Here is a 14,600-nt window from a genome sequence, read left to right as displayed (position 1 = left end):
GAAACAGAGTTAAGGTGGTGTTTAGTGCATGTTCAGCCTTCAGTATTGAGTGTACAAGTATACTTCCCCTTGGGAGCATTAAAAATCCTATTCTTCCATGTTTTTGCTCTCTTTCTCAGTGTTTCCTTCGGTCTCCTTTCCTCTGTACCCTGCGTGTGGCAATTTCAAGCACTTATCCTGTGTGGGGTTTTTGTTCCACTCCCCGCCCATTTTGTTAAATAAAATTATCAACAGAGACATGTTTAAAATGTCAGGCTTGAAATTTAGCAGTGATACACTGATCAGGTTAAGTCTGGGATGAAGAGTTTGCCACTCAGGCTTCTTGGCTGTCTGCACACCAGGGGACATAGCATCACCCTTTGCCTGTATCTGCAAGGCTGTCTTTTTAACTGATGTAGCTAGAAACACATTCCTCTTCAGAGCTCGTTTTGAATGTCATGTGAAATCACGTAATTATATCAAACTGTACAGCATCTGCTCGTGAGTCAGATAGAAGAACATGACGATACAGCCCTTTATTTCTTTAACAACTTCAAGGAAAGAACCTCCCCTGCAGTTAAGCATCACTTTGTGAAATTAGCAGTGATATCTTGAGCTACAGATTTCATTGTTTCAGTCTGGCATGGTTGGCAGCATCTCTGCTCCAGGGAAAGTTGGATGGCTTGCCTAGTGACAGCACACTTGAGGTGTTTGCTTCCAGTCCTTAAGGCAGAGCATGGTTCTTGTGTGGAGTGGAAATCATTAATCCCTCCTCTTAATAAAAGTGAGGGACACTGTTGACGCAAGAACAGATGAGTAGAGCATGGCTGTGAGTAAACACGGGCAGGGAAGCAAAGTGTTTTGAACTCTGTAGGGTGAGGTTCAGAGGCAGATATGTAGCAGTGGGGCTAGGGGCAAAATAAACCCCAAAACACCCAGCTTTAAGATGGGGGATGATTACCTACAAAAAGGGGATTATGTGGTGCATTCACCTGATAGAAGAAGACTGCACTTCGGAATACTGTGGGTCACTAATATGAAGGCAGATGGGATGTAAAAATAAGAATTTTTATCTTTGGCAGGCTGGATTGGGCAGTAAAAGGCATATTCACCTGCAGTTGCTCACTGTTATTTCTTGTGTGTCAGCAGCATAAAATAATCCACAGGCATATTAACCTGGACTCTGACAATGGCATCTGTAAAATGAGAAAATAAAGGAGCTCTAGAAGCAAATTAGTTCTAAGGTCTTCTTTTCAGACTGAATACTTTTGAAACAGTGCAACTCAAGTGTTAATGGTTGTGTAAGGAAAAGTAATGCAACCTGGAAGCGGTCATACCAATGTAACTTACCACTACTGTTACATACCTGAATACAGAGCACCTTTTGTACTCTCGCTGCCATATCTGTGTGTGGAGTGATACTAATACAGTCCTGATGGGGTTGGCTTTTTAACCTCATCACCCAATTAAAAAAAAAAGGCAAACCAAAACAGCTAACCCAAAACCAAACCTTTATCCCTGCTTAAAAAAAGTATTAAAGCTACTGAACTTACATAGACCAGGACAAAGTATAAAATATTTGAAGGTGATGGGGGAGGTGGGATTGGGCAACTCGTCCACCACAGTGAACGGTGCCATTTTCAGGTTCTGCTAGTTGCCAGTGGACAAGCTAGGTTCATGTCCGGTCGTGCGGGCCTCCCTGCCATGCTGCCGGTGCTGAGGCGCTGCTGCCCGGCCCCGCTGCCCACCCGGGGCCCGGCCCCGCTGCCCACCCGGGGCCCGGCCCCGCTGCCCACCCGGGGCCCGGCCCCGCTGCCCACCCGGGGCCCGGCCCCGCTGCCCACCCGGGGCCCGGCCCCGCTGCCCACCCGGGGCCCGGCCCCGCTGCCCACCCGGGGCCCGGCCCCGGCCCCGCTGCCCACCCGGGGCCCGGCCCCGGCCCCGCTGCCCACCCGGGGCCCGGCCCCGGCCCCGCTGCCCACCCGGGGCCCGGCCCTGGCCCCTTCCCCACCTGGGGGCCGTGGCTGGTCCCGGTGCGGGGCCGCAAGACGTGGTATGACCCCCCTGCCAAGTCCAAAGCATTGCGGCTGAAGGTGCTGCCACCCGTTGACTCTGAGGAGCTGCTGGTGGTCCTCGACTGGTACCGGCAGCACCGGCTGGTGCTCGGCGCCCTCCGGGCTGAGTTCAGGGCCGAGGTGCTGCAGAAGAAGCAGGAGGCGTTGCTGTCCCGGGAGGACTCGGTGGAGCTGATGGAGGAGCACCGGCACCTGATGGCCTGGAACAAGGTGGAGAATGCCCGGCAGCGAGTGCGCAGAGAGGAAAGAATTAGGAAGGAAGAGGAAGAACGGAAGAGGCAGAAGTGATTCTGTGATGTGCCAGTAAAGTGAGGCCGTTGATTGTTTTGCAAGGAAGGAGAGCTCAACTTCAATCTCAAGATGTGGCTTGATGAATCTCTGGCTTTACTGATGAGATTGGTTCAGAAGGTTCCTGTTCCCTCACTTGCATTGGTATAGTGAGTTTACAGAATAAACCCACAAACAGATTAGCAAAATGATTTGGGTTAAAATAGTTGGGGTTTGTGTGTTTTTTGGTTTTTCCCTAAGCCCTTTGTCAGTTTAGTAATCTGGCAGCTGTGATAATGACCATATCATCTCAGTTCAGTATTCAGTAGCATGTCTTTTTCAGTGGCCTGAAGAAGAGTGCAAACAAGGGAGGACCTGTACATTGATGTTTCTCCAAGCATCTCTGTGTTCAGCAGTTGTGGCTCAATCACTCCTGTGGAGCAAAGTGGTATCTTTGTGCTAAGTAACCTATGATAGGAGAGGAAAAAAAGTGTCTTTAAGCTGATGTACAGTTTTGTTATCCAGAATATCTTATGGCAAGGTGTTCTGCAGTTGAGTTTTTCAGGTAGGTGACAAGATCCTGTAACAGGGCAACCTTGTGGTATTACATGGGGGAATGTTGGCTATGGAGTGAGTGTACAGGTCAACGAGAGAGAAAACAGGTTTGCAGTTCTCAGCAGTGAAGATGACTTACGTGGAGTTGCAATTTATGCTGTGTTACGGCATTATGAACAAAAAGCTCGTTACACAGTGCCTACTTAGCTTTGAGTACTGCCGAGTAGCGTGCCTGCTCTCCCTGCCTTTGGTTCTACTGGTACGACTGCACGGCTGTGCCGTGCGCTGAACCGGGAAAGGGATCCAGCTGTAAAACTACTGAGCAGGTAAACCAGCTTTTAAAAACATGGACAGATCAAGGAAACCAGTCCATAAAGTTGTGCTGGCAAAACTGAGGTGGCAAGCTGCTGAGGAAGGAGCAGCAGAAGCCAGAGCAATGGTCACCTGTAAAACTTGGAGATGTCAAATGTCAGCCCGAGTACGCATTGCTTGAGCCAGGGTAACCATCCATGCACACCTTCTTGGCCCGCCACAACTGTGATGTAAAACTTGATGTAAAGGTTAAGCTACTGTGTTGTATCATGCTTGCAGCAGCCTCGGAGCATTTGCATGATCAATTCTGAGAGGCGGTAACTTGGAAGCTGTAGTAGCTTGATCACTGTTTTATGGCTCAGGCATTTCAATGATCCCACCTACTGGCTTGATGTGGTGATTTTGATGTTAGTGGAATAAGAAATGAGCTCAGAACCTGGTCTGGCACATGCAGATTTGCCTTTCTAAACGTGCTTCCTACAGGAATGAGCTGTTAGAGCATTGTTGGCTATGGGAGTCCAGTATACACAGGTGGTGGGTGTCTGCAGGTGCGTCGTGTGTTCAGTTCTACAGCACTAGTGAAAACAGGGATAGCAATGCCTGAAGAGTCTCTGCTGGTTTAATTCTCATTATATTAAGAAATCACTTTTTGTGTGGGAGGTGAGGAAAGCTAGCTGGGCTAATAAGTGATGATTAAAAAAAGGGAAGAAAAGGTATAGCATGCACGGGTACAGTTATGTAAGAGAAGCAGAGAAGGAAATACATAAGCGTTTCTCTGAGAAGCTCATCTGCAGAGCTGCCAGGGAGTTGGGCTGCAGAGTTGTTCTCAACACACCCTCTGCTTCCTTTTTTCCTTTTTGGGGACAGAGATGGATGAATTTATGGAGCGGCAAGCAGGATGCCGGCTCTGACTCCAGCCAATGGTGCGTGGTGCGGTGGTGTTTACCTAGCTTACGCAAGGCAGAGCCAGCCCCTCTGTAGTCAGAAGGCACTACCCACGGCTTAAGTAAAAGCACACGGAGCTGAGACACTCAGTCTGGCAGTTGCTGGGGGTTTAAAGGAGTTGGTGGATTTCAGCTGGTTTTAAACAAGATTGAAGAGGTTGGGTTTTTTTCTTCTCTACTGTGCGGAAATACTGAAAGGACAAAAAGATACTGGTAAGTGCTCTGCATGCCATCGCTTTTCCCTTCTAGTGTTGTATTGTTTTCAGCCTCTTTTCTGAAAGCCTCCTCGGTTGCAGTGTTTTTCAGTGAGAAGTTGAAAGATGGTTGAGTGATGTGGTGGAAATCTGAGAACAGGCAGTGTGTCTGCGGGCTGCCCTTCCACCTAAAATAGGAAGAGATATTCAAAGTGCATACTATAATAAATCCTTCTTGTTTGTAAGAAGTGTGAATCGCTTCTCATTTTTAGATGCCTTGAAACTGTCATCGTTACCTAACAAAATCATACCAAAGGGAATTTCTTGTAGGACTGTGAAATACTTGTGTTGTCTAAACCAAGAAAAGGCTTTAAATGTAACTGTAACTCTGTTTTTGCAAGATGATAGAGTATGCTATGTGAAAAGGCTTTAGTGTAGTACAGACATCTATTTAGCTTATACTTTGGTGCATAAACTGCCTCATCAGGAAGTCAGAGGCTCACAAAAAGCACAACGGTAGCGTTCAGATCTCTAGAACAAGAAGTCATCGGGCTTTTCTGGAAGCATGGGGGTCCTCAGCTGTGTATTCTAGTGCATCAGACAGTAGATCTCCCTTTGCAGTCCTCAAAGCATGAAAAGCTCCATCTGTTTGCGTAATGGCCCTTTTTTTAAAAGTAAAATGCCTCTGTTTGGGTTATAAACTCTTAATCTGTATATGAAAGTTGTGCTTCTGTCACCAACTTGCAATGAAAGTTGGGACTGCTTATTTTTAAGGTAATACTGTGTGATTTGTCTGAAGGCAGTAAAGAGGATAATTTTAAAGGATCCTGACTGTAAAGTTCTCTGCATCAGAAGCGTAGTTTTGCCACATTGTACCAGTATTGTACAAAGTTTTTGTTTTCCCTTTTGCAAGGCACTCTCTGAAGATACAACTAGGTAGTGCAGTGGCTAATGAACACCTAACATTGTTCGAACAGCCTGCCTCTATATTATGGTTTTATGGCTTCATACGTTACAAGTTATTTATATAAACTTCATTTGATAATCTGAGCATGAAATCAGAACTATCTCTTTTTAACAAAGCATACAGAGTTTGTAGTAACAGCCAAAGTGCAAGTACAGCCAAAAGCTCATGTAGAAGGCTGCAAATGAATCTTCTGAAGTAGCTGGTGTGTGAATAACTTTCACAGGTAGCTCAGCTGATGTAGCAAACACAACCTGTAGCATTTGGCTCTCGTGCTGCAACAGAGGAGCTTTGCCCCGTGCGAGGTTGTGTACTTCATCACGGGTATATCCAAAAGCTGACGTGGAGGACATGGATGGTAAGGGGGTGTAGACTGCGTGTGAATGTAGCAGTTTAACTGGTGAAGAACTTTCTCAGCTAATTAAGGTTACAGATAATATTGCAGTGACAGCTTTAAAATAGACACCTTGTGCTAAAAGACAAATGTTTTCAGCTTCCCACACACAGTCTGAATTGCATCATTTATAACCTGGAGGAGGCTATCGTGGTTTCTTCAGGGGAAGATCAGCTCTTATTTTTTGTAGCTGAAAAAAATGCTGGATTTATTTTTTTTTCCCCAGGGAAATATTTTCAGCATTGATTTTTTTTTTGTCAATCTGTCGGAGTGGATCGTTAGCAGTTACGTAAATCTTCCAGGTTTAATACAGCCAGCCACGTTCTCATCCCATCAATGGCAGTAACAGGACTGAAGTTAGCAGAGGTCTGATTGAAATCAAGCCCCTGTGCTTAGATGGTTTTTTTCTATCTTCTGAACAGGAATGCTATTTTTGCGTACTGTCATAAAGTATAGATTTTCATATAGATGCGTATAATAGAAGTCTTGTTCTAAAACACTGGCCTTGTTCATTGAACAAGGATACTTGTCCTCACAGCACTGTTCCTGACTTTCCTAAAATTACTGAGAACTGTGCAAACTTGCTTCTGAGACTGAAACAGAACTTGAAGCGCGACACTGGATGCCAATTTGACTAAAACTGCTGTTTCTTAGGCTGGAAAAAGTTAGCTGTAGCCTTGGTGCAAAGCAGTAGGTTTGTTCTTGTTTATCAAGTTAATGCCCTTTTGAAAGTGTCTACAGGCAACATGCTTTTTTTGTGTGTATGCTGTGACTCTTGCATGACTCGTTTCCAGGATGGCCAGCCTGCTAATGGCAGATGTCTGTTGTAAAAAGATGCTTTCATTCTGTTTATGAGAATGAAAAACCCTCTATGGAGATTTTTCAGATGTTCTCAAGGCACAGCAGCAGATAGTTGTCTGCATTGTTTTACACTTGGTGTCCTCTGCAAGAGAGACTGCTTGCTCATTTCAGAGTTTGGCCTTGTTGTCTTATTTTCAATGTTTTTGTATCATAAGACACTCTTGTGTGTATAGTGGATGACTAAGCTTATTCAGCAGTTAGCAAAGGCGAACAGTATAGACTAAGGAAAGAATAAGCCATACAAAAGCAAAAGGCTGGACTGACCACACTCCCAAGTCTTATATATATATTTTTTTTTTTGGTGCTGAAAAACTCCCTTTTCTAGAAAGGATAAAATTAGTTTTCCTTCCTTAGAAAAGTAAAGTAGGGCTACTGATGCAAAGTGACAATGCAATTCGAATATGTAACAACTGCATCACTATAACTTTCCTGTGCATCTGTAGCGAAGGATGTGAGCTGTAAACAGAATCTGGCTAATCTTGAAAGTGGAATATAAAACCTGCCGAACTTTTAAGTTCCAGGTATATATGTGAAGGAAGTGTGAGCTTGTTTTTGACTGGAAACTGAGAGGTGTGAAAACTATGGCTGATAAACACATACTCTTCTGCATGCTCTTTTACTTAGGTGATTACTTCAGTAAAAACTATTTAAATAAAAGCTTCCAAAAAGATTGCTAGGAAAAGCAGTTAGAGGAGAATAACTTCCCAGTGGTGATTTAACTATCATAGATTTCATAGATTTCTAGGTTGGAAAAGACCTCAGAGATCATCGAGTCCAACCATCCCTAATCCCCATTAAACCATATCCCTAAGTAGATCATCCACCCTATTCTTAAACACATCCAGGGATGGGGACTCAACCACCTCTCTGGGCAGCCTATTCCAGTGGCTGACAACCCTTTCAGAGGAGAAATACTTCCTAACATTCAACCTGAATCTCCCCTGACTAAGCTTGTACCCATTTCCTCTTGTTCTATCACCCATCACTAATGTAAAGAGTCCTTCCCCTACCTCCCCGCTATCCCTTCTCAAATGTTTGTAGGCTTTCTTCTATCATGTAGAAGAAAGTGATTTCTTAATCTTTGTCTCACCTTTCAGAAATACAGTGATGCAAAGAGCTGCTTCCTTGTTGCTGGAACCAGTGTAGATCAGCAGTAACATCATTGATACTGTTTGTGAAATCTGGCAGCCTGGGCTTGATGGAGACTTGTGATCAAACAAGAAGGCAGTCTGCTAGGAATTACTTTGTTGTTTTTTGTTAGTTTGTTTGTTTGATTTTTTTAAAAAAACTTCTCTCTCATTACTTACTACCTCTTCCTTCTTCCATGCTTGCAAATACATTCTTCATCTTGAGGCTAGTATTTCATGCAAATCCTTTGTGTCTCACAGTGACTTTAACTGTGATGTTCTGGTCCTTTAAATCTGGAAGTCAAGACTTTTGCCTTTTGAATGGATGAGATGTAGCCCTAGAAGAGAATATGCAGCACTGAAATGCTGTGCATGCATTCAGAGTTTAGTTTCTGATCTTGCAGCCACGAGGTTTCCTAACGGAAATTGGTAGGAGTATTAAGGAGTTTAAATGTGTAAATGGATGTTGGCAAACTTGGGTCCTGCTTGCCGTTTAGTCAGGTAACTGCACCATTCAATGTGAGTTCTTTGTTTGAAGAGCAATGCGTGGTTTTACATCCCAAAAAGAGCTCTAGACAGTAACACATAAATCTTGTGAGGATAAAATTTTGTTTCTTTGGTTAAGGAGTTGCTCAGAATATATGTCTAACTGATCAAAAGTACACCTAAGGTGCATATTTCAGTTGGTTGAAAAAAATCGTCCTGAGCTTCCTAAAATTTATTCTACTCTGAGAATGGTTTAAGTTGGGAGGTTATCTGGTCCAGTCCCCCAGCTCAAAGTGGGACTAGACAGCCTTAGATCAGGTTGTTCAGGGTCATGTGCAGTTGAGGTTTGAAGATCTCCAAGAACACAACTCCCACAGCCTTCCTGGATTATTTTTTTCCCTAATTGCTGACTAAATTCCCTGTACTTTGTCCATGTCCTCTCTGATTTAACACAGAAGCTGAGGGAAGAGCTGGCTGTGAGAATGACAAGGGTAGTAAATGGAGAACTACAAATAGCAAATTGTATAAAAATGTCAGTAGATGAGCTGTCTTGTGCTTTACTTCTATAAGCCAAAAAAATCCAAACCCTAGAATATGTAGATATAGAATATAAAGATAATAATATTAAAGTGGAAAAAAATCCAATTTTTGCATCTGAATCAGCATATTTTTATTTTAATATACTCATTGACAGAGGACTTCTTATACTGTGAAAGTGAGTTTTTTTATGCAGCATTTTAGAAAAGGGCTAGTCTGGCAGTAGCTACAGTTGCTAGCAGCCTATAATGCTGGCTCTGTGTTTAGAAAATGATGGTAATTTATTACAAAGAGACTTTTATTCTAGTATTTTTAGCTCACAGCAGAGTGTTTAATGAATCTCTGCTTGGGCTCATTGAATTTATGTTCTCCCCTCCCCCGGCCCCGTTTTAACCATTAAGATACTGCTATTCTTGCTGCAATTCCAAAAGCTGTACTTAGTCTACTAAATAGCAAACTTAATCACAAGGTGCTGTGCCTCAGCGCAAACAAGATCCAAAGACCTGTAGAAGCCACCAAAGACTAATCATGTTTGTAGTCTCACGATGAGAAAAGGCAGCTGAATGATTGTGGGTGGCTGGTAAGCTAAAGCTGATAGTTGAAAACCAACCAAAATTCAGTATATCTCCAGGTCTCTCACTGAAAATGGCATGTTCAATGAAAGTGGGCAGACTCTTAAACTCTTCATCTACTCTGAAGCGTGGTTTGCTAGGTCTTCTCAGAGAATAGTCTGCCTCCAGATTCAGAGACTAGGGTTTGGACGTGATGGAAGAGAGTGCAATGATAAGGCTTTTCTTTCTACTTGAATATAATCAGAAACCTGTGACTTGTTTTCTGCCGTAGCAATCTTTGCCTTCTGTGACTGAAGCGAATATCGAGCAAGGGGGCTTGTAAGAAACAGGATTTCCATTCCTTGAACAAATTTAAAATACTTTCTCAGTTTAGATTTCATCTCTTTCCAGTCCCTCAAAACATTTGCGCATGACAGCATTGTGCAAGTTGTGTTCCATGAGCTTTCTCCCAGCTCCAGAGGAACCAGTGTTAAGAATAAAAGTGTATTACTTGTTCTTGAGCTCTTCCTGATCCAGTTTCCTATTTTGTGAGACTAAAAGGTGCTAACTGGTACCCATCATGTTTGTGCTAACTGCAAACAGTTGTGCTCACCTCCCACCCAATCAAGTGATGCCTTTCTTAAACCTGTTTTCTCTGTGTGCAAGCTGCTTTATTGACAAAATCTTTTCAATTTTATAATACAGGACTGTGCATAGGTAGGGGTTTTCAGGCTTTGGTCTCTTCTCTGTAGCAGAAGCAGAGATCTTGACATGAAAAATTTGCTGCTAGCAGTTCTGTGATTTTTGGAAGACTGTTGGATGGGGTGGGATCTTGTAATTAACACCTTGTTCCTCATCAGCATTGAAGGACCTTGGAGGAGTTCAGAGCCTACTCCAATGAGGCCTCCTCCACTAGTGGCTGGAGATGCCGCTGCAAAATTCATGGTCATGGCAAAAAGCTAACTGGCACATACGTTGTTCAAGCAGTCAGTTGCTTAGCTGTATACTGGCACTACTGGACCAAGTTGTCTTTTTTATCGTGCTTAATTAGCCTTTCTTAACAGTTTCAAGAATTCTCCTGTAGAATTCTAGGAATAAAAACTGCTCAGGTTATACCACAAGAGAAGGCTTATTATATAAATTAGTGGATCCTTCCTCTCAACTCAAGAACATTACCTCCCATAAATTCTTAAATGCTTTGTCCAGGTTTAAACAATCTTTAAGCCTGCTCTGTTTCAGGAGTGTTATCCCATGGCCCGTTAGACTCATCTCCAGTAGGACAGCGCTTGAGTTTTAATTGCAGACATCAAATTTCACTTGGACTATTCTTCAGACCTCACTGGCAGAATACGATTCATCTTCGTTATTTCTGGGAATGAAATGAGTCTTCCTTTTGGGTACAGTGCATCAGGCAGATCATACTGAGTGAGAAGTAGTGTATATGTTGCACTGATTATTTTTTTTTTTAGGGGCACTGAATTTTGCATGTGCTTGAGTTGAAGTTAACTGGGTGGTGTTAGTAGCTGTGAAAGTGGGTGTGTGCAGCTCATAAAGGTTCTGAGACATTTTAAAAAAATCAAGTTGAAACTTTCAAGCCATGCTTCTGAAACTGTACAAACAAGCTGTTTTACTAATGATAGCTCTAGATTTCTAACTCTTGAGCCTCCCTTAAGTCAAATAAGAAGGGGGTTTCCATCATGTGTGCTGGTCCCAAAACAAACTTGGCTGGATTTAAATGTTAAACAAAAAACGTATTAAGGGAAAGCTGAGCGTTAGATGTTGGATACTTTTCTGTGTATTAAGATTTTTCTAGTTAATGTCTTGCGTTGCTGAAGTTTGTCACTTGGAACTGTTGGCCCCTTTTATGGGTTCTGCTCTGTTCTCTCTTAAGAGAAGGTTACTGGCCCGCTTGTTCAGGTAACTCTTTAAAGGAGGGTCTCCTTTAACTCTTCGTGTGCAATTACTTTTAATGACACTCAGAAGCTGACTCTGTGACTGGAAGATATATTTTTTTTTTTAGCTTTCCGTGAAATTGTTTGCTTGGGTGAACAGAGAAGTTAATGCCAAATCTTTTCTTGTACTAATAGCAAAAGTTGAACTTATTTTTAATGCTTGCCTTCCCATCTTCTTTAAGTGAATGGATTAGCTCTTTCTCAAACACCATAGTGTTGGGTGGGTACTATTGAAATCTTTTTTTACCTTGTCATGGTATTTCCTAATGGGCGGTGCTATTTCCTAATGGGCGGTGCTATTTCCTAATGGGCGGTGCTATTTCCTAATGGGCGGTGCTATTTCCTAATGAGCGGTGCTATAGATTTCATAGCAGTATTTCTTCTGGGTTGTTAAATAAAGGACAGCCATTATGTGTTCTGGCAAAGAAACGCGAAGTGTTGCATGTGAAATGGAATGGCCAAGATTAAATGACTTGTGTGTGGAGAAGACTGAAGTGCAGGGGAGAGACTGCTGAGGAGATCAATATTCAAGTAGAAAATAGGTTAATCATTTGGGGAGGAGATTAAAACATTAGGAGCTGGTTTTAGAAGACAATATGTAAGCAGCTGTAATGCAAGAAGATTTTGAAATTAAAAAAGCAATGCTTAAGTTGATAGTAGAAATACTTAACAGTAAGTATATTTATGTCCTTATGTCTATACACAGATAAATACTTAAGATTTACTTAAGTAGAAATACTTCAGAAAGGAGATGTGGCTGAAGAACCAAGCACTGTTAAACAGTAAGTGCTAGATAGTTCAGTACTAACATCAATGAACCACCCCTGCAGTGTCTTGAAAGGCACATGGTTTCAAAGAATTGCTGAGTTGTGTGGTGCTCCAAGGGGAGTTGTGATGCCAGGAGGCAAGGAAGACCCCAGATGGCCATAGCAAACACTAAAATTGTGAACACAGTTCATGTTATGGGGTTCTGTTGGTCAAATGGGACAATCTCCACTTCGATGTGTTCTGACTACTGGCATGATCGGAGTTTAAGATCACGTTTTCATAGCAGTTTGCGTTAAATTATTCATTTTAGAATTTTAAAGGCAAAACCTTGGGCCTCACCTACAACAGTTAAGTACCCTCACAGTCCTATTTAACGTACTGCTACACATGGGTCAGCAATCGGGAAATGCTCCGGAGCAAACTGTTCAGCTTTGCGCTCTCCCGTGCTGCCGTTGCTATTCCTGCGTGAGAGGCGAGGATCTTTGGATCAGTATAAGGCACTTCCTGCCCCAGCTAAATGGTGAACCAGAACAGCTGCCTAGTGAACATGTACACTGCTTCCTGTGCAACAAAAGCATATTGGTGTAGCTGTTGTGTAGATGGGACGCAGACACCTCACAGCGGTGGTGTGCTGATCAGGTTTATTGCACTGCTCTCGCGCATCTAGCACTGGATCGGGATACCGTTGTGATCGTGTTACGTATGTGCTAACCACAAAGACAATATATTGTCTTATTCAGTTAACTTATTATTCCAAACACTACGATATCCACTGTACCCAGGCCTTAGAGCAAAGGAGAAGAGAGATGGAAAATAGAGAGAAATGAAAGGAAAAAGAAAGGTTTTGATTTAGCCTCCTGATTGTGTTCTGCAGGCATCTCAGCAAAAGTTTGTAGGACAGTAAGATGTCTTTGCATGTATTTATGCGAAGCCCTCCCAGATATGTGGGAGAGCATGTAAGAAAGCATGAAGGAGCATACTGAATTTCCAGATAGGAATGTGAGCTGATTGCAGGTGGGGATCAACACATCTGTGCTGAACAAGAAACTGGTAGATCGAGAAGAGATGTTGAAGGCCAGGTTTCTCTGTGAAGGGGTAAAGGGGACCAGGAGAGGGTAGAGATCAGGTCAGTAAAGGGATCTTTGCATCATCTTTTGAATGAATCTGAGCAGGGTGTCAAGCACTGCCACATCCTTTTCTCAGTTGTTAGGACAGAGGACAGGATGGATCAAATCTGCATGATGACATCTTTTCTGCTAATATCTGTGGTCTGGTTGAGGCAGAAGAAAGTAGAGATAAAGCGTTGTAGTTGTGATCAAAGTTGATGACAGGATACAAGAAACGTTATCTGGGCCAAAACGTGTATTTGAATAGAAGGCAGAATGTTAACTATCAGCACTGAAAAATCTTAATAGCTTTTTGAGATGAGATGAGAGCTTACTTGGAAGAACCAAGGGAATGTTGTTGTTTCTGTTAAAGAAAGCCTCAAACAGGCTAGTATCAGCTTTACTCTTTATTGAGCAAGTGCTCCTTTGGGTAGACTTTCTCAATGGGAAGGTCAGAGATGGATTGGGTAGGTCACAGGTGTCTGGAATGTTACTAATGAGAAAATGTAAAAAATAGTATTGTGAACTATTTCTCAAAGCAGAAGTATGATGAAAAATTGCACTTCAAGAGACTGTTCTCATAAAGAATTATGTGGAGTTCCCTCAGGAAATGGCGTTTAAACAACTGTTAGTATCACTTCTATCTCTGGGTAAACATAAGCGATTGTATTGTACACCTCAAACTTGTGTGGTAGACGTGATTATCAAATTGTCGTACAACTTCCATCTGCAAATTCAGAAATTTATTGGAAAACTTTGAATCAGATACTTTCTGTGAAAACTTCTAACTCTCTAGCTAATAGACTGGTCTTGCTTTGTTGTTTTTTTCCTTTAAATTTAATCCATATCTGGCTCTACTTCTTGATAGTTGATCCAAACATACTAAATGAAGCTATATACCATTTATACTGAAAACTAGCATAAAGGAAAACAACTGTGGATGTTTTATCAAGGCCACACTGGAGTTTTCTAAATGCACTTGTGGTTTTCTTGTGATCTGGTAGCTCTTCCAGGCAATTCAGCCTTAATTGATGTGGTTTTATAGGTATGTTTTGAAAATTATTTCGGGCAAAACCGAAATACGGAAAACACAAAATATTGTACCTACTGTATCAGATAGGTGTGCAGGTTTGTGTAATTGATGGATTTGAGTCTTTTCTCTTACACTTACTTTTGTCTTTGTTTTTACAGGAAATAATGAAAAAAGTGTGCCACAACTCTTGATCAGAGACCTGCAATTTGAGAAGAAGTCATTAGCTAAGCTCATGTTTTCTCCTGATCAAGAAAATCATCCATCAAAAGCACCAGTAAAATATGGTGAATTGATTGTATTAGGGTAAGTGTTTGTGTCTTGGTTGGAAATGAGAACGCAGGTAGAATGTCAGGGTGTGCCAACGCAGATAAAATTGCATGTTGGTGTTAGAAATGGTCCCGCAACCTCTCACTTGAACTCCTTCTGCAGCGTATCTAGTGAGCGTGCAACTGAATAGTGAGTTAATCAGCTTTTCTTTGGCAGCTGATTCCATGA

General features: G+C 42.4%; 1 protein-coding gene across 3 annotated transcripts in view; it reads left to right on the top strand.

The window, feature by feature from the left end:
* PELI1 (pellino E3 ubiquitin protein ligase 1) overlaps window positions 1-14,600 on the top strand; it is a 49,535-nt gene that overhangs the window by 24,144 nt on the left and 10,791 nt on the right. For 2 of the 3 annotated variants that reach the window (XM_086631010.1, XM_086631004.1), the window contains exon 2: window positions 14,264-14,408. In XM_086631010.1, the coding sequence (XP_086487136.1) occupies window positions 14,338-14,408 (71 nt within the window). In that variant the 5' untranslated portion in view covers window positions 14,264-14,337. Of the gene's footprint in view, window positions 1-4,331; window positions 4,346-14,263; window positions 14,409-14,600 lie in introns of those variants that run through there. The other variant, XM_086631017.1, reaches the window with a different exon arrangement.

Source organism: Tauraco erythrolophus, chromosome 2 (assembly GCF_009769465.1).
Source record: "Tauraco erythrolophus isolate bTauEry1 chromosome 2, bTauEry1.pri, whole genome shotgun sequence".
Taxonomy (NCBI): domain Eukaryota; kingdom Metazoa; phylum Chordata; class Aves; order Musophagiformes; family Musophagidae; genus Tauraco; species Tauraco erythrolophus.
The sequence above is the reverse complement of the archived record's forward strand: the minus strand, read 5'-3'. Positions and strand labels throughout refer to the sequence as shown.